The sequence below is a fragment of the Oncorhynchus nerka genome, linkage group LG28 (assembly GCF_034236695.1).
Source record: "Oncorhynchus nerka isolate Pitt River linkage group LG28, Oner_Uvic_2.0, whole genome shotgun sequence".
NCBI classification, from domain to species: domain Eukaryota; kingdom Metazoa; phylum Chordata; class Actinopteri; order Salmoniformes; family Salmonidae; genus Oncorhynchus; species Oncorhynchus nerka.
Genome location: NC_088423.1, coordinates 57,351,745 through 57,376,973, shown reverse-complemented (window position 1 = coordinate 57,376,973; position 25,229 = coordinate 57,351,745). Strand labels below are relative to the sequence as shown.

Genomic DNA, 25,229 nt, shown 5'->3' with positions numbered 1-25,229 from the left:
ATGTGTTGTATTGGATTTGCCCCAATCAAAACACTTTGTATTCAGGACAAAAAGTGAATTGCTTTGCCACATTTTTTGCAGTATTACTTTAGTGCTTTGTTGCAAATAGGATGCATGTCTTGGACTATTTATATTCTGAACAGGCTTCCTTAATTTCACTCTGTCAATTAGGCTAGTATTTGGAGTAACGTAATGTTATTACTGTAATTACTGTTCCCCGGAGGGAATCGAGGTACAAGATACTATGGGGAATCGCACTCTCCCGACTTCGGTTGAAGGACATCACACATGACATGGCCAATAAAATCCACCCCTCGCTGGATGCCCCTGCCTTCCACAGGTGATAAGCGTGAGGCTTGGATTCATTCCTTAAATTAAATACCCCTCTTCACCGAGCCCAGGAACCTGTGGGGCCAAATGTTACATTCGCTTTCAGTCAGTCAACAAGCCGACCCCAACAGATACTAAATGAAATGGCCCATGGCAGACCACCCAGACCTGACCACTCCAGATGCGGTAGTCTGGATATTGCACACACAGTGCACTGCCTAGTGACTTACTTCTGTCCCAGCTGTAAGAATACTGTGTGCTATACTGGGAGCAGTGTCATCCAAATGATTAACCTCACAAAAGTGTGTGGTGATGCCCAACTCTCCGCAGCACAAATATCTCCTATTGTAAATCCTTTAAACAATGCCCAAGATGCTGCCAGACCCCTTCTGGAGTGGGCGCGAACACTGCTAGGTAACCCTTGCTGCTAAATGTCAGAGAGAGAGCCTCCACAATCCAGGGGGAAAGACGCTGCTTAAAGAGTGCCCTGCCGTGAGCAGGATTAGCAAAACAGGCAAAAAGTTGGTCACATAAACAGATATCCCGGCTCCTCTCAATGTACGTGTGAAAAGCTTGCACCGGACACAGGGCATGTAACCTCTGTTGCTTTTCAGAAGCAAAAGGAGGAGACAAAAAGGGAAATTGCTCAAAAGCTAAGGACCTGTAGGACATACCCATGACTTTCGGGGCAAAGGCCACATTTGAACGCAACACCGCCTTATAGTCGCCCGGGTCAAACTGAGAACAGGAAGGGTGTATGGATAACGCATGGAGGTCCCCAACACATTTAGCAGAGGCCAAAGCCATGAGCAGGGAGGTTTTGTAGGAGAAGATCTTCAGATCTACTGACTCCAGAGGCTTAAAGGGAGCTGCACACAGTGCCTCCAAAAGTCCCATGTGGGTGCAATAGGTTTAGGACCGCCCCCGGTGAGGTTCCGTCAATTCCCACCAGACAGCGGCAATGTACACTTTTAAAATAAAGAACACTTGAAAAGCTCCTGTAGGAACACAGAGCACTGAAAAGGAACAAGTGCTATATTTTGGCACCAGAGCTCAAACGTTTGCTACTTATACGCATAAAACCCTCTCGTGGAGGACGCCCTTGCAGACTGAATGGTAGCAATAACATAAGGCAGTAAACCTCTAGCCATCAGGCACATAGGAACCAAATCTCTCACCTGACTTGCCAAACTTGCCCATGTGCCTGGGACAACAGGTCCCTGCGCAATGTGAGTATCCACAGGTCCCCGCCCAAAAGGTGACTGTTCTCTGTGAACCAAGGCTGCCTGGGCCAACGGGGGGCCATAAGAATCAATGGTAAGTCCTCCTGGCGCACCCCCTCCGATATACCTGCTTAAAAGATCTGAGTTGAGGCAACCGGGGACTTGTCACCCAAAGTGAAAGCGAGCCAAGGTTAGGAGGGAGAGAGAGAGTGAGTCTCTCCCCATCTGTTGATGCACGGCACCACTGACATAGTCGGTTATGACTAGAACAAACGGTCCAACAAAAACAGGGGGAACCTCCAGATAATGTGGTTAATAGACATGCAGGGTGTGCCACACCAGTATCCATACCCGCCAAATTGAGTTGCCTTCGTACAGCGTCTGTCGTGATCACCTTGCGGGACACCACTCAGCCCCTGACAATAGCAGAGAATCTCACCACTGGGCATTGGCCCGTAGGCCTGACAGGGACACCCAAGCGACAGGCTTAGGCTGCAGTACGTGTCCAGGGCTGTATAAACAATAGCCCCAAGGGAACAACTTGTTAGACGTAGGCACTGGCGTAGGCACTGGCGAAAATGCAGTGCGTGACCCAGCCAAAATGTGGCGAAGCAGAGCCGGAACCCGGGCACCCTCTGTTGGGATAGAAAAGCGTGACATGAATGAGTCTAGCGCGAGACCCAGAAACGGAATGCGCTGAGCTGGAGTCAGACAACTCTTTTTCTGGTTTCTTATGAAGCCTAGAGAGATTAAATAGAAGACAGTAGCATGGATGTGTGTAACACTTGGTTCTTCTTCCATTTCCACCAGTCTTGACAACTGTGTGTCTGAACATGGAGAAGGAACACTTTTCATCAAACTCACATATGGCAGACAACACTTTTAACACCCGTGAACACTGTGGAACTCGGTTTACAGTATGTGCCAGTATGTGCCAAGGTTTGCCTATCGTCACCAGAAGCCCCACTCAGTTTAGTGGTAAGATGAGTTCCCAGGAAACCAGCTGGCACCCAGCGCTGGACCGCACCCAATCCCTAAGTGGTTTCCTTCCTGTCCGGCAACTGAGTTAGGAAAGACGCCTGTATCTTTGTAATGACTGGATGTATTGATACACATCCAAAGTGTATTAATAACTTCACCATGCTCAAAGGGATATTCAATGTCGACATAACCACTTATAATTCACTGTATCACAATTCCAGTGGGTCAAAAGTTTACATACACTAAGTTGACTGTGCCTTTCAACAGCTTGGACAATTCCCGAAAATGATGTCATGGCTTTAGAAGCTTCTGACTGGCTAATTGGCATAATTTGAGTCAATTGCAGGTGTACCTGTGGATGTACTGAAAGGCCTATCTTCAAACTCAGTGCCTTTTTGCTTGACATCATGGGAAATCAAAAGAAATCAGCCAAGATAAAAAATTGTAGACCTCAACAAGTCTGGTTCATCCCTGGGAGCAATTTCCAAACGCCTGAAGGTACCACGTTCATCTGTACAAACAATAGTACGCAAGTATAAACACCATGGGACCACTCAGCTGTCATACCGCTCAGGAAGGAGACGCATTCTGTCTCCTGGAGACTATAACGTACTTTGGTGTAAAGAGTGCAACTCAATCCCAGAACAACAGCAAAGGACCTTGTAAAGATGCTGGAGGAAACAGGTACAAAAGTATGTATATCCACAGTAAAACGAGTCCTATTTCGACATAACCTGAAAGGCCACTCAGCAAGGAAGAAGCCACTGCTCAAAAAACGCCATAAAAATGCAACATCTCAAGACATCAGTCAGGAAGTTAAAGCTTGGTCGCAAATGGGTCTTCCAAGTGGACAATGACCCCAAACATACTTCCAAAGTTGTGGCAAAATGGCCTCAGGACAACAAAGTCAAGGTATTGGAGTGGCCATCACAAAGCCCTGACCTCAATCCTATAGAAAATGTGTGGGCAGGACTGAAAAATCGTGTGCAAGCAAGGAGGCCTACAAACCTGACACAGTTACACCTGCTTTGTCAGGAGGAATTGGGCCAAAATTCACCCAACTTATTGTGGGAAGCTTGTGGAAGGCTACTCTAAACATTTGACCAAGTTAAACAATTTAAAGGCAATGCTACCAAATACTAATTTAGTGTACGTAAACTTCTGACCCATTGGGAATGTGATGAAAGAAATAAAAGCTGAAATAAATCATTCTCTCTACTATTATTCCGACATTTCACATTCTAAAAATAAAGTGGTGATCCTAGCTGACCTAAGACAGGGAATTTTTACTCTGATTAAATGTCAGGAACTGTGAAAATCTGAGTTTACATGTATTTGGCAAAGGTGTATGTAAACTTCCAACTTCAACTGTATATCCGCATGATAAGAAATCTTACGAGAACAAGTACAACCTTTAGCACAAATGTTCAGGGGGTGAGCAGGCTCTACCACTATGAGGGAATTTAGTTGAAGCAACGTACGACAATCTCGTTTTCCAATTGTTTGTTTTAGTACCGTGAATCGTTCCCGTTCACATCAAGGTAAAGAGGGGAATAATTGAAGGAATGAATCCATGCCTCATGCCTATCACCTGTGGAAGGTGGGGTTTCCAGCGAGGTGCGGATTTCATTGGCCTTGTCATTAGTGATTGTAGATCCTTCTACCAAAGAGTGTACGACTCCCCATACTATGTGGTACAGAATTTGACTGACTGAAAGTGAACTACAAAGTCATTGATCTATCCTCAGCGCTCTTCTACTATAGCCATTTAACTGTTTCTAAGTCACCATTTGTCTCATGGTGAAATCCCTAAGTGGTTTCCTTCCTGTCCGGCAACTGAGTTAGGAAAGACGCCTGTATCTTTGTAATGACTGGGTGTATTGATACACATCCAAAGTGTAATTAATAACTTCACCATGCTCAAAGGGATATTCAATGTCTGCTTTTTTTTTTTACCCATCTACCAGTAAGGGCATCTTATATGCGAGGCATTGGAAAACCTCCCTGGTCTTTGTGGTTGAATCTGTGTTGGAAATTCACTGCTCGACTGAGGGACGACCTTACAGATAATTGTATGTGTGGTGTACAGACATGAGGTAGTCATTAAAAAATGTTAAAAACTATTATTGCACACAGAATGAATCCATGCAACTTATGTGACTTGTTTAGCAAGTTTTTGCTCCTGAACTTATTTAGGCTTGCCATAACAAACGGGTTGACGACTTAGACTCAAAGCATTTCAGCTTTTCATTTTTAATACATTTGTAAACATTTTGAAAAACATAATTTCACTTTGACATTATGGGTTATTGTGTGTAGGCCAGTGACAAAAAAAACTCAATTTATTCCATTTTAAATTCAGACTAACACAACAAAATGTGGAAAAAGTCCAGGTTTGTGAATACTTTCTGAAGGCACTGTATGTAGACTTGGGGGTGTGTACCAAGTTCATTGTTTATGAATATATGTATAGATACTGGGCTTGAGTGTGGCTGTGTGTGTGTGCACAGAGTGTAGAATAAATAGTGTGTTAACAACAGTGTGTAGGGCAGTGTGTGTGCATGATACTCACAGCCATCAATAGATTATTCTCCTTCTCTGCAGCGTTCTGTGCACTCTCCTGCGTCGCCCTGTGTTTCTCCGACAGCTCCTCTAGTGCCTGTGCCTGAGCCTCTTTGAATCTCACACCCTCCTCTTCGTATTTGCCCCTCAGCCTCGCTAGCTCCTTCTCATAGCCCTGCCTCTCCTCGCGAAGGGACTTGGGAAGGGGGGGGGGGAATAGCCAAGATTTATTTCACACCCTGGCAGGGCCATAGATACATGAAGCATTTACACGTGATGGCTGTAATGAAACAAACCACAGCTGAAATCTAATAGATGAATGTACCCTCCCCATAGAGAGCAGATGGGCTACTTTCATCTTAGCACAGCAGTTTCTGCAGTGTTACTAATGGAACCCAATGGTTCTTAAAATCAATATGTTGATGTTTTAAAATCCGCTAAAGAAATGATAAACTATGTATACCACATGACCAAAAGTATGTGGACACCTGCACTAGGCAGCCCCCTTCTGTAAGCTTGTGTGGCCTACCACTTCGCGGCTGAGCCATTGTTTCTCCTTGCACTTACAGTTGACCGGGAAGTTCTAGAAGGGTAGAAATTTGACAAACTGACTTGTTGCCACGTTGAAAGTCACTGAGCTCTTCAGTAAGGCCTTTCTACTGCCAATGTTTGTCTATGGAGTTGGCATGGCTGTGTGCTTTATTTTATACACCTGTCAGCAACGGCTGAGGTGTAGCCGAAATAGCTGAATCCACTCATTTGAAGGGGTGTCCACATACATTTGCATATATACTAAGCTATATGGAAGGTTATGCCAAGGATAATTTTGTATAACATTTTAGCTATTTGGTTTTCCCTACTCACAAGGCAGGAAATACGCTCGACCTCATCTTTACTAGATGCTGTTCTTCCACTAACCTCATTGCAACTCCCCTCCAAGTCTCCGACCACTACCTTGTATCCTTTTCCCTCTCGCTCTCATCCAACACTTCCCACACTGCCCCTACTCGGATGGTATCGCGCCGTCCCAACCTTCGCTCTCTCTCCCCCGCTACTCTCTCCTCTTCCATCCTATCATCTCTTCCCTCTGCTCAAACCTTCAACCTATCTCCTGATTCTGCCTCCTCAACCCTCCTCTCCTCCCTTTCTGCATCCTTTGACTCTCTATGTCCCCTATCCTCCAGGCCAGCTCGGTCCTCCCCTCCCCCGCTCCGTGGCCCGACGACTCATTGCGAGCTCACAGAACAGGGCTCCGGGCAGCCGAGCGGAAATGGAGGAAAACTCGCCTCCCTGCGGACCTGGCATCCTTTCACTCCCTCCTCTCTACATTTTCCTCTTCTCTCTCTGCTGCTAAAGCCACTTTCTACCACTCTAAATTCCAAGCATCTGCCTCTAACCCTAGGAAGCTCTTTGCCACCTTCTCCTCCCTCCTGAATCCTCCTCCCCCCCTCCTCCTCCTCTCTGCAGATGACTTCGTCAACCATTTTGAAAAGAAGGTCGACGACATCCGATCCTCGTTTGCTAAGTCAAACGACACCGCTGGTTCTGCTCACACTGCCCTACCCTGTGCTCTGACCTCTTTCTCCCCTCTCTCTCCAGATGAAATCTCGCGTCTTGTGACGGCCGGCCGCCCAACAACCTGCCCGCTTGACCCTATCCCCTCCTCTCTTCTCCAGACCATTTCCGGAGACCTTCTCCCTTACCTCACCTCGCTCATCAACTCATCCCTGACCGCTGGCTACGTCCCTTCCGTCTTCAAGAGAGCGAGAGTTGCACCCCTTCTGAAAAACCTACACTCGATCCCTCCGATGTCAACAACTACAGACCAGTATCCCTTCTTTCTTTTCTCTCCAAAACCCTTGAACGTGCCGTCCTTGGCCAGCTCTCCCGCTATCTCTCTCAGAATGACCTTCTTGATCCAAATCAGTCAGGTTTCAAGACTAGTCATTCAACTGAGACTGCTCTTCTCTGTATCACGGAGGCGCTCCGCACTGCTAAAGCTAACTCTCTCTCCTCTGCTCTCATCCTTCTAGACCTATCGGCTGCCTTCGATACTGTGAACCATCAGATCCTCCTCTCCACCCTCTCCGAGTTGGGCATCTCCGGCGCGGCCCACGCTTGGATTGCGTCCTACCTGACAGGTCGCTCCTACCAGGTGGCGTGGCGAGAATCCGTCTCCTCACCACGTGCTCTCACCACTGGTGTCCCCCAGGGCTCTGTTCTAGGCCCTCTCCTATTCTCGCTATACACCAAGTCACTTGGCTCTGTCATAACCTCACATGTTCATTTGTGGAATTTATTTCCTTCTTAATGCGTTTCAGCCAATAAATTGTGTTGTGACAAGGTAGGGGTCATATACAGAAGATAGCCCTATTTGGTAAAAGACCAAGTCCATATTATGGCAAGAACCGCTCAAATAAGCAAAGAGAAACAGTTCATCATTACTTTAAAACATGAAGATCAGTCAATCCGTTAAATATCAAGAACTTTTCAAGTTCAAGTTTTGACTGGTACTGTACATAATGTTTTTTGCCAAATATGTTGGCCAAACAAATGCTTGCTATCTGTGAAACTTCCCACTGTTTTCCCAGTGTCCGGATCTACTAAACACCTAGACACTAGGAGAAGCGAAATATAATATTCAGCACATCTTAAAAACTGAGAGAAGTTGAATACCTGCTCCAGTGAGAGGACCTGATGTTTGTGCTGCTCGTCGGTGGCCTGGCTCTGGTTGAGCACCCTCTCCCTCTCCTCCTCCAGCCTGAGGATCTTCTCCCTCAGGCGGCTCTGCTCCAAGTCCAGGTCCCTGATAGTGGCCTCGTGGCTCATATGGGTGGCCTGTAGAGAGCCTATCTGACCTGGAGGCACACATGCAAAACAAGCAGATGGTGAGGGTGTGAAGGGCAATGGCAGAAAGGCAAGTTAAATGGGCAATGCTTTCATATCAGACACTGAACATCTGTTCTGTCAGAATATTCAAGTGGGATGAATACTCAAAAGTCCATGAAGTGTACTTGCGGTTAAAATCTCACTGTAAAGTGCTAAGTTAGCTTAAAAGTCAAATAAAACAATGCGTTTTTTCCAACAATATCTTACTGCTTTTAATGCATGAGTTATTCATAGAACTGCAAAGGGAAGTACAAAATGAGAAAGGACTTGGCACTGAGGGAGAATATAAAAGGATGATGAAACTTGTCTCGAATAACACTCGATCTGCAAAACACATAGCCCTACTTCAATAACAAACAAAAAAATGTATTTAAAAAACATACATAGGCCTACTTCTCTTTGGTAAAAAAAAATATATATGTTCTCTTATCTGACCAGACAAGCTTAGCCCTATTCGCAGGAGATTAGTTTAATGGGGGAGATGGGCTTAGGTAATTATGTACACGAGCACAAATCACCACATCCGTAACTTAAATCCCATCTGAATCTGCCATGTCGGTCATTTTTACATAGCAGGAGAGTAATAATTCCAGACGGAAAAAAACAACTCCAAGGTCCTCTAAAATTGATTAAATTGTTTTTTTTCCCCTCATCAATCTCCACACAATACCCCATCAAGACAAAAAGAACAGGCATTTAGAATTTTTTGCAAATGTATTAAAAATTTTAAAAAGCACATTTACATAAGTATGCAGACTGTTTATTCAGTACGTTTTGGGTTTCTCCCATTCTTCTCTGCAGATCCTCTGAAGCTCTATCAGGTTGGATGGGGAGCGTCGCTGCAAAGCTATTTCACGGTCTCTCAAAGGGCCATTCAAGGATATTTAGAGACTTGTCCCAAAGCCACTCCTGCATTGTCTTGGCTGTGTGCTTAGGGTCGTTGTCCTGTTGGAAGGTGAACCATTGCCCCAGTCTGAGGTCCTGAGCGCTCTGGAGCAGGTTTTCATCAAGGATCTCTCTGTACTTTGCTCTGTTCATCTTTCCCTCGATCCTGACAAGTCTCCCAGTCCCTGAAAAACATCCCCACAGCATAATGCTGCCACCACCTTGCTTCACCGTAGGGATGATTCCAGGTTTCCTCCAGACGTGACGCTTGGCATTCAGGCCAAAAAGTTCAAACTTGGTTTCATCAGACCAGACATTCTTGTTTCACATGGTCTGACAGTGCTTTAGGTGCCTTTTGGCAAACTCCAAGCGGGCTGTCATGTGCCTTTTACTGAGGAGTGGCTTCCGTCTGGCCACTCTACCATAAAAACCTGATTGATGGAGGGCTGCAGAGAAGGGAGAACCTTCCAGAAGGGCAACCATCTCCACAGAGGAACTCTGGTCACTCTGATAGAGCTCCATCGGGTTCTTGGTCACCTCCATGACCAAGACCCTTCTCCCCCGATTGCTCAGTTTGGCCAGGTGGCCAGCTCAAGAAAGAGTCTTGCTGGTTCCAAACTTCTTCCATTTAAGAATGATGGAGGCCACTGTGTTCTTGGTGTCCTTCAATACTAGACTTTTTTTGGTACCCTACCGCAGAATCTGTGCCTCCACACAATCCTGTCTCGGAGCTCTATGGACAATTCTTTGACCTCATGGTTTGTGCCCCTATTTAGTGCAACACTTGCTGTTAATAGATTGCAAAGCAGCATTCCAACTGTGCTAAACTTAAATAACAAGTTCAAGTTCTCATCCATAGCCTAAAAACACATCTTTAGTGACCCAAGTTATATACTGTTCTCTCTGCTACCGCATGGCAAATGGTACCGGAGCGCCAAGTCTAGGTCCAAAAGGCTCCTTAACAGCTTCTACCCCCAAGTAATAAGACTGCTGAACAATTAATCAAATGACCACCCAGACTATTTACATTGACACCCCCCCCCTCTTTTTGTTTTTACACTGCTGCTACTCGCTGTTTATTATCCATGCATAGTCACTTCCCCCCCACCTACATATAAAAATTACCTTGACTAACCCGTACCCCCGCACATTGACTCGGTACCGGTACCCCCTGTACATAGCCTCATTATTGTTATTATGTTACTTTCTATTTTAAAAATTACTTTCATTTATTTGGTAAATATTTTCTTAACTCTTCTTGAACTGCACTGTTGGTGAAGGGCTTGTAAACGGTAAGGTTGTATTGTATTTGGCGCATGTGACAAATACGATTTGATTTGAAGTGCAAGTGCTCTGTTTAGCTCACATCTGCAGGCTGGGGGTCAATTAGGATGTCTACCTCGGATCGCTGAAATAATGATTATGATCACACTTCCTCAAATCAAATAGACAAAGATGGTTTTGTATGGTTTAGAAACTTGGAAGCCAAGCTTGAGTTATCAGTGTAGACTGTTATCGCCAGGACATGTTGAAATATCTTCACGCCTGGAATAAAAAAAAATATAGAATTACAAAGGGGCAGTTTGGAAAAAATGAATCCCGTACAAATCGTCATCTGGAATAATTACATAACCAATGTTCTCTAGTAATACTCGTCCTGTGCGAATATGGAAGAAAATAAGCACACAAAAAAACTTTAATAGGCCTAACCTTCTTTCATCAAAAAATAACATGTTTTCTTATCTGGCCAGACAACCTTATATTTCACTCTCACCCCATATACTAGGAAAACGTACAGTTATCCCGCCAATCACCAACACATATTGAACATATTTAAAACAATTCAAAATACCAGAGATTAGTATTCTCTATCCAAACTCTCAAGATAAATGGAGGTTTAATATCTCACTGGCTTTGTGGAGGATCTCAGTAGCCTGCTGCTGCACTCGATCTCGGCTCCCCTCCAGTTCATACTCCGTGTCCTTCAACTGCATCACCCAGATCTCCCCATCTTGGATGGCTTCCTCCAGCTGCTTGTGCAAGTTCTGAGATATCAGGTCAAGGAACAGAAACAAGAACGCATTAAAACTGTAGTTTAGTTTGTAGTACTATAGTTTAGTTAGTAGCCCCTTTTTTCAAATCTCAACTTTGAGGTCAAAAGTATTGCTGATTTTCATCCTTCCCATATAAATCAGTGATTATTTCACAGCTGGTAAATTGAAGATCTGGCCAATCAGTGACATGAATCAATCAACAAACTACCAGGGATAAAAGAGAACCATCAGTCATCATTGCGGCACAATCTGCATTTTTCATGCTGCATGCAGGAGTTGATGTCAGACCAATCTAAACTCATTATTCGATGCTTGAAGTTCAGTACCCTACTCTCCTCTCCTAGTCAGGCATGCGAGATCAAGTGTGCCTATATGTGTGGTCTCAATTAAATAGAGTAGACTATATGCATGGGCGGAGAAGCACAGGGCAGTTTAGTTAATACCAAGTAAATTAACCTCTTAAATATGAGTTGGCTATAGTTTATTACATTGTCTGGAAATAAATATTGATAACCCATTTATTTGTCTCTGCCTGCAAATCCTGCCGCTTCTACGTGTAGGCATTTATATACATGTACAATGAAACATACCGGAAACATACACAAACAGGGTTGCAGACACAAAACGGCACACGTGAATATGCATGAGAGTTTTACCTTAATGGTGCCCTCTGCATTGGTGAGGGAAGCCTGCAGCCTGTTGGTCTTGTCCCTGCTTTCTCTCGCCTCCTCCTGCGCCCTCTGCAGCTCAGCCCGGAGCTTTCCCAGTGTCCTCTGCAGCACTGCCTCCTGCACCTGGAACTCCTTCCTCAGCTCCACCTCCGTCCTCTTCCAGGCCAGCAGTTTCTCGGCGGTCAGCTGCTGTGTGCGCCTCATGGCTTCCAGTTCGCGTTCGTAGTAGCCCTGAGCCTTGGTGAGCTTGGCTTCGTATTCCTCCACCAGATGTACTTTGCCCTTGGTCAGCTCCTCCACTCGCTCCATGAGGGCCTCCACCTCAGCCCTGTGTAGCTCAGCCAGCTTCTCCTGATCCACGGTGGAGTTGGCGCTCTGGTTCTGCTGGCTGTGGAGCAGCTCCTGGACCTCTTGCCGGTGGGTTGTGCGTAGTTCGTCAATTGCCCTCCGCTTGTCCTGCTCGAACTGGGCCTGTGCCTGGCCAAAGGAGCGCAGCTTCTCCTCAAAGTCGCGGCGCATCTCCTCCACCTCGCGTGACATGGAGACCACATGCTGCGTGTGTTGCGCCTCAGTACACAGCTGCGAGTCCTCCATGCGCTGGCGGTACATCTCAAATTCAGCCAGTGCCTGCCGCTTCATGTGCTCGTGCAGCTCCACAGACTCCTCCAACGATTGCAGATGGCGCTTCAGGTCAACCTCGTCGACCATCTTGCTCTTATACTGCATGATCTTGTCATGTGTCTCCGTCACAATGTGCTGCACTTCGTCCTCGTGGGCCTCCCGCAGTGACTCCATCTCGTCCTCATGCTCGTCGTTCTTCGTGTTGAGGGCGTAGATAACCTAGAGCAAAAAGACAAGGAAGAGGAAAATGATGAGGATTGAGAAGATTAGTGAGGATATAGTTAAGGATCCTCACAGCATCAAAAAGATAATGAATATCTAATCAGTTAGTAAATCATAGATGACACATAACTAACACATTAGGAAATTGTTCATTAAAAACAAAAGCTTTAGATACATTAGGTAGTTGTTGTGGAATTTGAATTGTTAGATTATAGGTTTGATATTGCTGCACTGTTGGAACAAGAAGCACAAGCATTTCGCTACACTCGCAATAACATCTGCATGTGACCAATAAAATTTGATTTACAACAATGAACACACCCTTGTCTCTGCCTGTTTACCTCGTCTAAGATGTTGCTGGTGTGTGCAACATTCCTCACATGCACAGAAAAACTTGACACTAGTTTTACCAGACATACACTACATGACCAAAAGTATTGACACCTGATCGTCGAACATCTCATTCCAAAATCAACCAACCTCACCAACATCAGTACCCAACCTCACTAATGCTCTTGTGGCTGAATGGAAGCAAGTCCCCACAGCAATGTTCCAACATCTAGTGGAAAGCCTTCCCAGAATATTGGAGGCCGGTATAGCAGCAAAGGGGAGACCAACTGCCTATTAATGCCCATGATTTTGGAATGAGATGTTGGACGAGCAGGTGTCCAAATACTTTAGTGTATGTAGTGTGTCTGGTAAAACTAGTGTCAAGTTTTTGAATACAAGCCAAATATGGAAAGACTAGTAAAAGATTATTCCCCTTTTTCAGCAGCTAAAGCAGTTGGAGTAGAGGGTTTCCACAATAATCAAACCCAAGTTCTCTATTATGTAAGATCTTAATGGTCAGTACTAACAAGGAAGCATGATTTTTGCCATTTGTATTATTTTTGCAGAACGGTAAGGGATATAATTATCTGTATTGATTACCGTCACCGGGGTGGTATTTACAACACACCAAAGAAAAGAAAATGTACGGAAAATGGGAGGGACTACATGAACTTGTCCTTATTTCAAAACGTTTTCTGTTACAAAATGGTTTGTTGTGCACTAATGAATATGACCATGCCCTTCATCTATACAACCACAGGATGGCATGTAACGTATACCCCACTGGCACTGGTTGAATAGCATCAGAACAATTGTCCTCATGGTGCATTTAGAGAATTTGATCAGTAAAGATTTGGAGGATATGAAATTATGTATTTTTACATAAATGTTCGCTTTAGTTGAATGCTTAGTCAAAGCCTACACAACATTATCTTAACAATGAAACAACAGAAAACAGCCATGATAGCTGGTGTCAACTTGCCAAAGTCAGTCATCGGCTGTCATGACATATGGGTGGGTATGAGGATGTGCGGAGAAGGATACACCTCTTAATCCTTTCTACGCTGGCTCAGGACATTCCCACTAGCCATACAAGCAGCTTGTTGGTGGGTGCTGCATTAAAAAACACTGTAAAGGGGTTACCAGGAATTTGACAGTAGTTTACAGGCAGCTCAGAGGCAGTTAAAGTCTGTATTTCATATTACAGTACACTTACTGTAATATAAATACAGTATCAAAGAAAGTACTGTGTAATGACACCAAGTACAATACTGTAAAATGTACTGTATTATACTGTAAAAAAAAAAGTTAATACTTTCGGAATGAACTAATGAAAAAATGGATGAATAAATTAATGAAATTTGTTGAGAGGAGGGGTTTATATTTCATAATATTTTACTGTAATTAAAAGGGATTGGTGCAAGTAGTTTGGTTGGCTGCTAGGTAAAGTGTTAACAAACATTACAGAATATTAGGAGTTCTATGTCACGTGCACTTCTAGAGGCCTTAACAAAGGCTTCCAAACTGGCAGCAACTACTGGGCAAAACAGACCAAAGGGACATGGCAAAATGCTAAACCATTTAAGGTTTAAGTCTTGCTGCCACTCCAATCTGTCCCCTACACATTTTAAATTGATGGAGAACTATAATCACATAGGAGTTAAATTGGTATAGCATTCTCACTCACAGGAGTAACAAATATAGCCTCTTACAAGGCACACCCTAAAATATTTTTATGAGCCAGAAACAATACCATCCACCCACTAGTGGCGCTCCAAAAAAATACAGTGAAGTACTGTATTCTGTGGGGTGGAATTACAGTACCATTCAAAATACAGCAAGTATTTTCCCACCCACAAAATTTTCCAATACACCACAATTTACAGTATACTGCAGTAAAACATTTGAGTATTTTACCTTTGATAATACAAAAAATGACTGTATAATTCACAATTTTTCATTACAATGAAGATGCCAATAACGACCAATATTTACACAAAATATTCTCCTGTTTTTACAGTACTTCAAGTAATTTATTAGACTCAAAAGTTCTGTATATATGATGGAATTCCCCTTACTAATACATCGGTGTGTAGTATGTGAAAATCTTTACAGTGTCTTCAGAAAGTATTTACACCTCTTGACTTGACTCAAGACATTTGAGACAATACTCAAATGTCAAACTGGGAGAAAAAAATGATATAGATTTAAAAAATAAATAATGGTTTAGTAAATAATGACAAATAATTCAATACATCTTAAAATCAGCAATTACAGCTACATGATTGGCAGTGATTACAACTGTGAGTGTTTTGGGGTACTGTAAGTCTCTATAAGAGCTTTGCATACGTGATTGTACAATATTTGCCCATTGTAATTTTTTATTTCTTCAATCTCTTTCAAGTTGGTTGTTGATCATTGCTAGATAGCCATTTTCAAGTCTTGCCATAGATTTTCAAGCCGATTTAAGTCAAAACTGTAACTAGGCTACTCAGAAACATTCAATGTCATTTTGGAAAGCAACTCCAGTGTATATGTGGCCTTGTGTTTTAGGTTATTGTCCTGCTGAAAGGTGAATTTGTCTCCCAGTGTCTGTTGGAAAGCCGACTAAACCAGGTTTTCCTCTATGATTCTGCCTGTGCTTAGCTGTATTACATTTATTTTTATCTTAAATAACTCCCTAGGCCTTGCCGATGACAAGCATACTCATAACATGATGCAGCCACCACTATGCTTGAAAATATGAACAGTGGTACTCAGTGATGTGTTGTGTTTGCCCGAAATAATGTTAAAACACACAGTTTTCTCCTATCACAGCCATTAAACTCTGCAACTGTTTTAAAATCAACATTGGCCTAATGGTGAAATCCCTGAGCAGTTTCCTCCCTTTCCAGCAACTAAGTTAAGAAGGACTCAAGTAAATAACTTTTCATTTTTTATTAATTAGGTACAAATTTTCACTTTGACATTATGGGGTAGTGTGTACATCAGTTACACAAAATCTCAATTTAATCAATTTTACATTCAGGCTATAATACAACACTTTTTGAAAAGTGTAAATACTTTGAAGGCTAGTAAACAGAAAATCACAATTCAAAAGTAATATCCTGTCAGTTAAATGTTTTTTAGGGCCTACTGTAGCTGACATTGAATGACTATATAAACCATACAGTATATAACAGACCATCTTTCAGGAATTATGTAAGACAATACATTTCCTGCTGTTCGCAAATGTATCAGGCCTCAACAGAATTGCAGTGTTCCTAGGTGGCACAATAACATTGAATTGTATATTTCCTTAGCGATGAGTGACCACTCCAACAGGGACATTTTAATGCTTTTCTTCAGCATCAGAGTGTGATTTTCACTAACAACGTAGCCTTTTTTTCACTATAACAACGTATCCTTTACTAAATTATTATAATCCTATCACAAAGACACTGTAGCCTAGGTGAATTTATAATGAATTACATAATTGACATTGCCAGCAGGACAAATAAATGCATTGGCCTGGACTGTGACAGTTTGCAAGAAAACGTGCGCATCAACAAACCTTTGTCAGCTGTGCTATTTTCTTACTCATTTTCAGGTGCAGGTCTTGAGTATATTCCATCGTTAAACCTGCTTCGTAAAACATGTTCGATGAATTATATTTCCCTGTACTAGTAATAATACATGGATTGCCAAACGCGGTATTGTATGGTTGCTGCCAACCCGTTCCAGTCGCCATCTTCAGACACACGCTACTGTCACGACAGTCCAGCCAGAAAACGGTTCATGTGAACCAGGTTAACTAATGTTTTGTAGTGGTTGTAGCATTCTCTTTTGTTGTTTACCGGTGCGATATGAGTCGCAATCGCAGAATAGTGGTATACCTAGCGCAGACTGCAAAGAGCGCCAGATGGTCGTCGCTGCAGACCGCGGAACGGGGCGGGGTTAAACGTGGTCCGGGTTAACATTTAGCCCGGTCCGTCACAGCTGTTGTTTTTGGTCAAACGATCGACTTCACATCAGCATAACGGAATAACGCAACGGAATGCCCTGCAAGGTTGAAGGAATGTATACGGGCGTTGACGGAGGGTGTTCACTAGCAAACGGTGCCCGGAGGTTGTTCACGAGCAAACGGTGCCCGGAGGTTGTTCACGAGCAAAGCGGTGGCGCGCGGTTGCTGTTCAATGGAAGGATGGAAAGCGGAGAGGGCGGGGACCTTTGGGTGGTGCGTGGGAGGCGGTGAAAAATATACACTTTTCCCAACTTTATGTAAATCACCATCGGCAACCGCTGGGTGATGACCAATCATATCAAGTTCCCATGACGAATTTGACGCTATGCTACCCAACCCAAGGCTCTCCAGCAAAGAGCTTTCTTCAGCAAAGATGACTGACAAAAATACTAGGATGGAAGCAAATGTAAGTGACTATAACGTCATAACGAATCATGCAAAAAATGTAGAGGAATATGTTAGTTAATGTAGAGAGAAACGGTAATGCATCTTCTTTTGTCATGAAGTTAATTTACAAAAAAACGATTTAGCAAACTAGCTGACTAGCTAACATTAGCCTGCTAGCTTTATGGGTGTTGTGACATGAGTATGTATGTAATTGAAAAAAAATAATTGAGTATGAAATTGTAATTCTGGTTGTTTCATGTTTTATGGACTCCTGAAACAACCAGGAAACCTTGCTGTCGTCTTGTTTAACGGTGGATTTAAAGATTCTAGCTAGCTAAAGCATTAACTGCAAATTGAATGCACAATTTTGTAAGTTTGCCTTGCTGATATTTTCCATGCAATGCAAATAGATGAAGTAACGTAGCTAGCTAACTATTTTCTTGCTTATTGTGCAGTGGAGGATAAAAATAAATGTATGCCTATGGATGTATGTAGCCGATCTGTGTATAGACCCTAAAAAGTTTGGTATACATATTAGTTCAGAACCTAGCTATGAACCTCAGCTATCATAGCCAGTTGTATCAATTTCAAAACTGTTGGAATGACATTAACGAAGCCAATGGATTGAGTAGAATATAACTGTCTGCCAAGGATGCAAGTCAAAAAAATAAATAAAAAAATAAATATATACATGTAGTTTTTACCATGCATAAGATCCCCACATTGTATGCAATAGACTATAATCATGATTTAACTAGTTAGAGGCTGATCTGTAATTCATATAATTCAGAAATAGAATTTTAAAAAACAGTACACTACACTTCCTATGCATCATGTAAATACTCTAAAACCGGTTCCTCTCACTATCTAATTTATTTCATCTGGATTGATCTGATAAACACAGGATAGGTTTAGTATTTCAAATAAAGACTTCATTTTTGTATTTATTTAACTAGGCAAGTCAGTTAAGAAATTCTTATTTACAAGTTGGGTGAATTTTGGCCCATTCCTCCTGAGTCAGGTTTGTAGGCCTCTTTGCTCGCAGACGCTTTTTCAGTTCTGCCCTCAAATGTTCTATAGGATTGAGGTCAGGGCTTTGTGATAGCCACTCCAATACCTTGACTTTGTTGTGATTATGCCATTTTCCCACAACTTTGGAAGTATGCTTGGGGTCATTGTCCATTTGGAAGACCCATTTGCGACCAAGCTTTAACTTCCTGACTGATGTCTTGAGATGTTGCTTCAATATATCCACATCATTTTCCTCTCATGATGCCATCAATTTTGTGAAGTGCACCAGTCCCTCCTGCAACAAAGCACCCCCACAACATGCAGCCACCCCCGTGCTTCACGGTTGGGATGGTGTTCTTCAGCTTGCAAGCCTCCCCCTTTTTCCTCCAAAAATAACAAGGGTCATTATGGCCAAACAGTTCTATTTTTGTTTCATCAGACCAGAGGATATTTCTCCAAAAAGTACAATCTTTGTCCCCATGTGCAGTTGCAAACCGTAGTCTGGCTTTTTTATGGCGGTTTTGGAGTAGTGGCTTCTTCCTTGCCGAGCCGCCTTTCGGGTTATGTCGATATAGGATTAGTTTTACTGTGGATAAAGATACTTTTGTACCTGTTTCCTCCAGCATCTTCACAAGGTCCTTTGCTGTTGTTCTGGGATTTATTTGCACTTTTCACACCAAAGTACGTTAATCTCTAGGAGACTGAATGCGTCTCCTTCCTGAGCGGTATGATGGCTGCGTGGTCCCATGGTGTTTATACTTGCGTACTATTGTTTGTACAGATAAACGTGGTACCTTCAGGCATTTAGAAATTGTGGAGGTCTACCATTTTTTTCTGAGGTCTTGGCTGATTTCTTTTCATTTTCCCATGATGTCGAGCAAAGAGGCACTGAGTGTGACAGTAGGCCTTGAAATACATCCACAGGTACACCTCCAATTGACTCAAATGATGTCAATTAGACTATCAGAAGCTTCTAAAGCCATGACATCATATTTTTAAATTTTACAAGTTGTTTAAAGGCACAGTCAACTTAGTGTATGTAAACTTCTGACCCACTGGAGTTGTGATACAGTGAATTATAAGTGAAATAATCTGTCTGTAAACAATTGTTGGAAAGATTGCTTGTGTCATGCACAAAGTAGATATCCTAACCGACTTGCCAAAACTGTAGTTTGTTAACAAGAAATGTATGGAGTTATTAAAAAATTAGTTTTAATGACTCCAACCTAAGTGTATGTAAACTTCCAACTTCAACTGTAAATACAAGTTCAATCTGTACTTTAATACACATCTGGTGTGCACTATAAAAACAAAGAAGAAAGAAAGAGGTGGCTCCCGAATGGCGACATTGCATCTCAGCGCAAGAGACTGAGATGCAGTACCTGGTTCAAATCCAGGCTGCATCACATCCGGATGTGATTGGCAGTCCCATAGGGATGTGAAACAATTGGCCCAGCGTCGTCCGGGTTTGGCCGTCATTGTAAATAAGAATTTGTTCTTTACTGACTTAACTGGTTAAATAATTATAAAAGACAACAGGAGAGAGGTAATAGCAGGGAAGGCATCTCTCAGTTCATCACAATTACATATTGGTGTCTCCAAACCAGACTTGGGCTCCCAGTCGGCCTGAAGGTTATTGTCACGTCCTGGCCTTAGTTCCTTTTGTATGTCTCTATTTTAGTTTGGTCAGGGTGTGAGTTGGGGTGGGAATTCTATGTTTTGTTCAGTGTGTTAGATTTCTATGTGTTTGGCCTGGTATGGTTCCCAATCAGAGGCAGCTGTCAATTGTTGTCTGATTGAGAACCATACTTTGGCAGCCTGTTTTCCCACTATGGGTTGTGGGTAGTTGTTTTCTGTTTTGTGTGTATTGCACCTTGCAGAACTGTTTGTTTTGTCATGTTGTTTTTTGTTCAAGTATTCGTATTTATTAAAATTATTATGAGTACTTACCATGCTGCACCTTGGTCCTCTTCTCCTTCTCCCGACGACAATCGTTACAGTTATCTTAAGAGCAGGTGACAGGACTGGGGGTTGGCATCCTCTCACTTCAAAACATACCTGCAGACAAGAGAGATGTTTTTTTTAAACACAAAGCTTAAACTTGCTAACATGTTTAAGCAGTCATAATCAGGAGGTGGACTACTGCATCTCTATCTGTATTTCAAAGTATATCATCTCTTTAATAATATTTCCTGTTGACCCAACCAAGTGACCTCTCACCTCTGATCATGCTGTGCCCTCTATGTAGCCAGTTCAGATGCGGCAGGGGTTCACCGACACAGCTGATATAACCTAGATGATTTAGGGAGAAGGGGAGAGAGGGATGAAGTGAAGGAGAGAGGCTTATTGAGAAAATAAGGTAGTTAAAGAGAATCTGTGTGTGGACTCACCTGGTACATAAAACAAATAGGTGAGTCACATTTTCTTATTCATTCCTTTACACTTGTGTGTGTGTGTATAAGGTAATTGTTGTGAAATTGTTAGGTTAGATTACTTGTTAGATATTACTGCATTGCCGGAACTAAAAGCACAAGCATTTCACTACACTCGCATTAACATCTGCTTACCATGTGTATGTGACAAATACAATTTGATTTGATTTATAGCGTAGTTATACATATCATGAAGTGTCTTACTATTCTCCATGGTTGGCCCTCTTGCCTATTCTTTGAAGGTGGAAGGAGCCACAGTTATACACCTGAGTCTGCTTACTTTACAACACATTCCATCAATCAGATTGATACATGAGTGTGTAGGTGTGGATTATAGGGTGTCTAATTGTTTAAAAAAAAATCAATATGGGTGGCTTAAAACAGCCTTTTTTGTTTTTGTACAGACATCACACCCTTACGTGAGAAGTAGAAATCAAAAGGAGAGAAACTGGGAATTTAATAAATGCAGTTGACGTAGCTAAGTAAATGGAAGAATACTCTTATTGTAATGTGGATGGCTCTTAAAAGAGCCTTTGGTTGTGCATAGTGTAGTCTATGGTGTTGCCAGGGAACAGCACCCTCTTCGAAGAAGTAGGAGGTGCAGATCTCACATTTTCCCATAATTTTCACCCTAATTATTCATTTACATAATAATAACAACTGGCGTCGACAAACACGGTTGCCCTGTTGCTAACTCCTTGCCAGCTTTGCAGTATTTTGTTTGTTGAGTGTTATTTCTTGCATTATTTGCTCAGAACGTTTCTAGTTTTATTACCTACAGCTGAAAATAACTTTTGGATATTATATCGGTGATCACTCACCAGAAATGTGTTTAGAAGTTCAACTTCCCTGACCTGGATCCTTTGTTTGAACTTCTTTAGGCAGTCCCATTAATTCCCGGTGCTACACCAAAACATCGAAGAGGGAGGAGAAGTTAGCTTCTTGTCAGACTCAGGCAGCAGGCAAACCATCCACCGCTTCTGAGTATATTACTCGCTAATGTTCAGTCCTTGGACAATAAAGTAGACAAGCTCAGGGCGAGGACCTCCTTCCAGAGAGACATAAGGGACTGTAACATATTCTGTTTTATGTAATTATAGCTCTCTCTGGATATATTGTCCCCATCTCCGTTCATCACATGGACAGAAATAAGGAACCTCCAGGAAACACAGAGGTGGAGGGGTATGTCTCATCTTTAAATAATGGTGTGATTATGGTAACGTACAGGAAATTAAGTAATTTTGTTCTCCCGATCTGGAATACCTCACCATCAAATGCCGATCGAATTACCCCTGAGAGAATTTTCCTTGGTTATTGTCACTGCGCTGTATATTCCATCCCAAGCCGACACCATGACGGCGAATTACACTGGACTTTGTGCGAACTGGAAACCGCATATCCCGAGGTAACATTTATTGTAGCTGGGGACATTAATAAAGGAAATCTGAAGAAAACGCTCCCTGAAATTCTATCAATTCTTATAATACACACAGAGAGAACACCCTTAATCATTGTTACTCTAATTTCCAGGATGGGTACAAAGCCCTCCTTTCGGCAAGTCAGATCACGCCTCCCCCTGCTCCTCCATGCCTATAGACAGAAACGTAAGCAGGAAGCACCCGTGGTAAGGACTGTTCAACATTGGTCTGACCAATTGTAATCTGTGCATCAAGATTTATTTGTAACCCTTTTAACCCTTGTTTTACCAGGTAAGTTGACTGAGAACACATCATTTACAGCAGCGGCCTGGGGAATAGTTACAGGAGGGAGGAGAGGGGATGAATAATCTAATTGGAAGCTGTGGATGTTTAGGTGGCCATGACTGGACACTGGTGTCACGTTCTGACCTTAGTTCCTTTGTTATAGTTTGGTCAGGGCGTGAGTTGGGGTGGGTAGTCTATGTTCTTTTTTCTATGTTGTGTTTATGTGTTTGGCCTGGTATGGTTCTCAATCAGAGGCAGGTGTCGTTCGTTGTCTCTGATTGAGAATCATACTTAGGTAGCCTTTTCTCACCTGTGTTTTGTGGGTGATTATTTTCTGTCTAGTGTTTTCTGCACCTCTCAGGACTGTTTCGGGTTTTCGTTTAGTTCACGTTGTTATTTTGTATTTTTTTGTTCAGTTAATAAACATCATGAACACATACCACGCTGCGCATTGGTCCGACATTTCATACTCCTCGTCAGAGGAGGACAAATAATTCCGTTACAGAATCACCCACCAAACAAGGACCAAGCAGCGTGGTATCGGGCAGCAGCGATCTCCGGACTCATGGACATGGGAGGTGGGGGACCACGTCCGCACTCTCCCTTGATCTTCTGTGTTAAAGGAATGAAAGGACAGGAACTGGAGTAAAAAGCAGGGAGGAGGCTGATCTCTTCGGTCACCCTCCCACAGCAGCATCACACATGAGCATTGTGTGTCCACACTGTGGCGCTGTGGAATAATGGCATTGGGCCCTCCACAGAAAGGAGTGCCTAGCAAAATGATGAGGCTTCATTTGAATCTTATTTCAGAGCTTTAGCTGGAGTACCAGTGGGGCTCCAGTGGCCCCTCCTGGAGAAAGGGAGAAAAACAGAGAAAAAGCTTACAGCACCTGGTATTCCCAGGCAGTCTCTGATCCAAGTACTAACCAGGCCTGACCCTGCTTAGCTTCCGAGATCAAATAAGATTGGCCGTGTTGTGGGTGGTATGGCCATAAGCAACGGCACTCGTGGAAAAGAAGCCACTTGTGGCTGGTGTCAGCCCCTTCCCTCAAAGCAGTGTCACCTTTTTAATGTTTTTATTTTTTTCCAGTCACAACATCACAATTAAAACATAAAACTCAGAGGAAATTTGACACAACAGAGAAAAACAGCTTAAATTATCTGGTATTCCCAGGCACTCTCCCATCCAAGTACTAAGTATGCCTGTCCCTGCTTAGCTTCCAATATCAGATTAGATACATTTCCGTCCATATCCGCTTATGCCAACCGATGCTTTTATCTGTGCGGACGTGTCTGTCTGAGCATTGTTAATGTTGGTGAAACCCCTCTGCCTAGGGAGAACACGACATGTCTCTGATCGTGGGTTTGTTCATGTTAGGACAGTGGTGTTCACTTGCGTGAGGACAATGGAATTCCTGAGAGAGGGTTAGGAGGGATTTTCTGTGTGAGTTCAAAGGTCAAGGAAACCCATTATGCCCATGCTCCATTAAAGCAGACATTGTTTTAACCCCCACCCCTTGTCTGCAAGCACCCCCTGTTCCCCTTGTGTTACCATCTCCTGCCCTCCCTTCCAAAGAGTGTAAACAGCACCTGGCCGATTGCCACCGCACCTCCTCCCAGTATCCCTGCCGGCCCTCCCTCTCTCGCCGGTCCCCACCAGGGGGTGTCCAAAAGTTTCCGCTCCGGAAGGCCGGTCACAGAAACTCAGCAAACAGTTAGTCTCATGGTGGGCATTCTGCCTGTAGCCCAGACCTTTTTTCTCCTAACCCGCAGGTTGAGGGTGTTGTTGACAGGGATGTGAGCTGGTATTTTCCAGGGTCAATGTGGATACAGTGTCTTGACCAAGGTACACAAGGGTGTAGGCACTGCTATGCCTGGAGGTTTATTAATACCCACATTAGCAAGTTGTTGTCCTAGTGCAGCCAGAGGCTCTTGAGCAGGGATTAAAATGATAATCTTTACCAACCACTGTTTTTATCAGATAACTGTCCTACTCTAGTTAGACCTCTATGGTACTGTGACGTGAAAAATAAATATTGCCACGTGATTCGATTATTGATTGATCAGAGTTCAACATCAAATGTCAGACCATTGGACTAAGTGGAATAACACTCCAGGATTTACGAGAATGAGCCACATTCTGGAACATCTCATTTGTTTTGGTTGGGGGACTGTTTGAAATGGATAGAAATTCTTATCAACCTATAACATAACATTTTATATTTCGTCCATATATTACAGCCTAGTGATGTGTTGTTCTCACATGTATTGTTCTCACATTTCAAGTTTGTTAATTTGCTTGTCAAATTAGATTACATGTTTTATTCCATTTAACCTTTATTTTACCATTAAGTCTATTGATGCTTGTTCCTGCTTTTCAAAAATAGATCTAGACGACTGATCTGTTCAATGAATTGAGGATATACCAACCATGCCAGATCACAGGAGGTCTGTGGCACCTTAATTGGGGAAGACAGGCTCCAAAAGGTATTTCCCCTACAAACACAGACACACAAATAATCTAATGAAGCTAACCTCACCATTATGATGAATCTCCACAGCAAATTGCTAGATGATATGTTAGCTTTGGCTACTGCTCATTGCCTGTGATTTCTCATTTTACTTATTAATGTCAGACTTCCACTGTCCATCACACCTGAGCTTAATTTTCCTGTCCACTATACACGAGTCAAGGTTGTAATTTGTGGGGTGGAACGGGGGAGACATAAATATTTAAACAATTACATTTGTCACCCACACATTCAAGTACAAGTAAGATATATATAACAGGGTTAAGTCCAATTAGTATAAAGTCACTCAATTTAGGAAGTGATTTTTATTTGATAATCAAAAATGTTTATATAAAAGCTTTTCCTTTCAGTTTATAGCGAAATCATTGAACATGAAGGTGCATAAAGATGTTGC

At 42.8% G+C, this 25,229-nt stretch overlaps 1 protein-coding gene and 1 pseudogene across 2 annotated transcripts in view; both read right to left on the bottom strand.

Annotated features, from left to right (window-relative positions):
• LOC115113435 (protein FAM184A-like) overlaps nucleotides 1–16,960 on the bottom strand; it is a 75,464-nt gene extending 58,504 nt beyond the window's left edge. The window contains exons 1-5 of one of the 2 annotated variants that reach the window (XM_029641053.2): nucleotides 16,322–16,960; nucleotides 11,581–12,435; nucleotides 10,780–10,915; nucleotides 7,773–7,954; nucleotides 5,107–5,292 (exon numbers count right to left, since the gene is read on the bottom strand). In XM_029641053.2, coding sequence (XP_029496913.1) covers nucleotides 5,107–5,292; nucleotides 7,773–7,954; nucleotides 10,780–10,915; nucleotides 11,581–12,435; nucleotides 16,322–16,498 — 1,536 coding nt within the window. In that variant the 5' untranslated portion in view covers nucleotides 16,499–16,960. The remainder of the gene's footprint in view (nucleotides 1–5,106; nucleotides 5,293–7,772; nucleotides 7,955–10,779; nucleotides 10,916–11,580; nucleotides 12,436–16,321) is intronic. The other variant, XM_029641054.2, reaches the window with a different exon arrangement.
• A 6,222-nt stretch (nucleotides 16,961–23,182) lies between these two features.
• Nucleotides 23,183–23,301, bottom strand: LOC115113878 (5S ribosomal RNA; annotated as a pseudogene).
• Nucleotides 23,302–25,229: the final 1,928 nt, after the last annotated feature.